Source organism: Alnus glutinosa, chromosome 5 (assembly GCF_958979055.1).
Source record: "Alnus glutinosa chromosome 5, dhAlnGlut1.1, whole genome shotgun sequence".
NCBI classification, from domain to species: Eukaryota; Viridiplantae; Streptophyta; class Magnoliopsida; order Fagales; family Betulaceae; genus Alnus; species Alnus glutinosa.
The window spans coordinates 24,771,670-24,774,473 of record NC_084890.1 but is presented as its reverse complement, the minus strand read 5'-3'; the positions used below and the strand labels follow the sequence as shown (position 1 = coordinate 24,774,473).

Genomic DNA, 2,804 nt, shown 5'->3' with positions numbered 1-2,804 from the left:
ATAATATTCAAAGTCCAGGACGCCAACAACTTCTGATAGTCACGCTAAAACAAAAATGAAACGAGGAATCAAAATTCTACAACCCTCCCATCAATCACGAACACCATCAAAATGTCAAAACATTCCAAAAATCAAAACTTAATTAGCACAGGATGTAGCAGATGATAAACACAAATATCTCAAATTTTTCAACAAACCCTAAACCTCAAAGTCAATAAACTAGAATTACACGAAGTAATTACCAAAATCCAAACAAACGCAAGACTCCTAGCAATCATATTGTACAACAAAAAGGCCCGGCCCTCAATATTAAAAATTAAACATAAACATATCAATCAAATCCTTAATTTCTCACGCATAATTCAAATCAAATCCGGACAAAAAATAAAAAAGCAAATACCTGTCAGCAATGTGCCTGAGGAGCTTGTTGGTGCCAAAGTACTCGACGTCGATATCGACCAACTGGCCGCAGGCTGCGATCGACGGCGTGGTGGTACATCTTCTCGAGGTTGTAGATGAGACCCTCGCCGTTGTTGCGCAGGTCGACGGTGCGCCACACTGACGGGTCCTTGCAGAGGTTGTAACACACATATTACTGTAATGGAAATTGAATGAGGAAAATGGAAATGGAATGGAAGAAATGTAAGAACAATTAAGAACAATAAAATGGAAAACGATATTATACTGAAATTAGGCAAATTCGAGGATGCCTAAAACCTCCATGAGTAATTCGAGGTACTCCTCCTCCATTTCAGCCAAAGACTGGATACCAATTCCATACCTAATACATATTACTAATCTTCTTTATATAGACCCTAACCTGCGCATAACCCTATGGATCATACCAACTCTAATATGGTAGATCCAATACAACTTAAGGCCCATTATACTACTAAGGCCAAAGGCCCAGTCCAATACTAATATACCTATTACAATACCGACCCCTTTAAGCACCTTGCCCGCAAGGTGCAGTTATTTTAGCGTAAAAAATATAAAAGCTTCAAAAGTTGGTTGCTGCCCTTTCTTTGTGAACAAAAATATCGCTCCAATTGTTGTAGGCCCATTAACCTACAAAAAGCAGCCCTTTCTCAAGGATAAGCAGTACTGGTTCCCATGCAAGTGGTCCCATGCACAAGATCCAGCCCATTGTAAAATCCCAATCTTCTAGAAGCAAAAGGATAAGCCATCTTCACGCGTGACTGCATGAGGGAGAAAAAAAAAGAAAAGCCTCCTTCAGCTTTGAAATGAAATGGACTCCAGCTGTCTTTCATTTTTGAGAACAATTCATGTGGATGCCACCTGTCCGTCTGCGTAGGCGTAAAGTGCACAGCCCGAAATTGCCCTTCGTCAACCACACGGACCACTCTTCTCGTTTCTCTGCAGCTTCTAGAACCTACAGAGAAAAGCATCGCAACCGGTCCAAGTCTCTGGCCCATAGCTCGGCTTCTCGGACCTCCGATCCCCTGTCTTGCGCGGCTCCGGCGACAGCAGTGCCATCCTCCTCGCCCAGCTCTCGTCGTATCCTCGTCTTCTTTCCAACGCCATCGGTGTTTGAGAAGAACAACATCCACCACATCCGTAGTGGAGGATTGAGATAGAACCACAATAGGTACTCTCTGATCTGAAAATGACATCTCCACGATAGATTCTGAAGTTTTTGGTTTAGGAATTAGCGGAGATGTTGCTGGAATTTCTGTTTGCCCTATATTTCCAGCTTGCACAGGTTCTGGAATTTGGATGTGGTTTGTGTCTTGAGCCGGATTTGTGGTTGGAATTATTTTGTGCTGTGTAGCTTCAGCCGGATCCGGTTCTGGAGTTATGATTTGTTTTGTATCTTCAATTGGATCTTGTACAGATTCTGGAGTGATTGTTTGTATGGCAGCATCGTCTTCCTTTTCTTCATCTTCGTTCTTGAAGTCGTCGTGTTCTTCTACCTTCTCAGGAACCGAATATCTTGTGTGAAGAATCCGAACAAATTCATCCCAAGTAGTCACACGTTTGCTCCATCTTATGTCCTGGAACCACTGCATCTCTCTAATCGTACCTTCCAAATGGAAGGTGGAAAGGGAAACGCGATGCTCATCCGGAGTGCGGTGGTATGCAAAGTACTCTTCGGCACGACAGCACCACTCCTCCAGAACAGCACTATCAAGCTGAGGGAATTTTGGAGCTCTGGCACGCTGTGAAGTCCATTACTGATTTTGAAGGCGTGTATTCTATCTCTCAAAAATTTGATCCAATTGTGCCATCATTTCAACCATTAGAGTGTCGGATCGTTGCTGCTCGGCTTCTTGAAATTTTCGCTCAGCTTCTTGCTTCTTCCTCACATGCTCTGGAACTCCAGAGATCTCGAGCTGGAAATCTCCCAACGTCGGTCGAGTCGGTGTATATTGCAAATGAAATTCCATGGACCTAGGGCTGTAACTGAACCAAAATCAATGGATCGAGGCTTTGATACCACTTGTAACACACATATTACTGTAATGGAAATTGAATGAGGAAAATGAAAATGGAATGGATGAAATGTAAGAACAATTAAGAACAATAAAATGGAAAACGATATTATACTGAAATTAGGCAAATTCGAGGATGCCTAAAACCTCCATGAGTAATTCGAGGTACTCTCCCTCCATTTCAGCCAAAGACTGAATACCAATTCCATACCTAATACATATTACTAATCTTCTTTATATAGACCCTAACCTGCCCATAACCCTATGGATCATACCAACTCTAATATGGTAGACCCAATACAACTTAAGGCCCATTATACTACTAAGGCCAAAGGCCCAGTCCAATACTAA

General features: G+C 42.3%; 1 protein-coding gene across 1 annotated transcript; it reads right to left on the bottom strand.

Moving 5' to 3' along the window:
• Positions 1-1,088: 1,088 nt before the first annotated feature.
• Positions 1,089-2,804, bottom strand: LOC133869139 (uncharacterized). The gene is made up of 2 exons (XM_062306100.1): positions 2,569-2,804; positions 1,089-2,418 (listed from the first exon to the last, which is right to left on the bottom strand). Exon 2 carries the CDS (start codon positions 2,028-2,030, stop codon positions 1,089-1,091), a length of 942 nt encoding a protein of 313 aa, XP_062162084.1. The 5' UTR covers positions 2,031-2,418; positions 2,569-2,804.

What these genes read in the sequence shown, in the direction of transcription:
- LOC133869139 (XM_062306100.1), bottom strand. Translation starts at nt 2,030, where the DNA reads ATGCAGTGGTTCCAGGACATAAGATGGAGCAAACGTGTGACTACTTGG.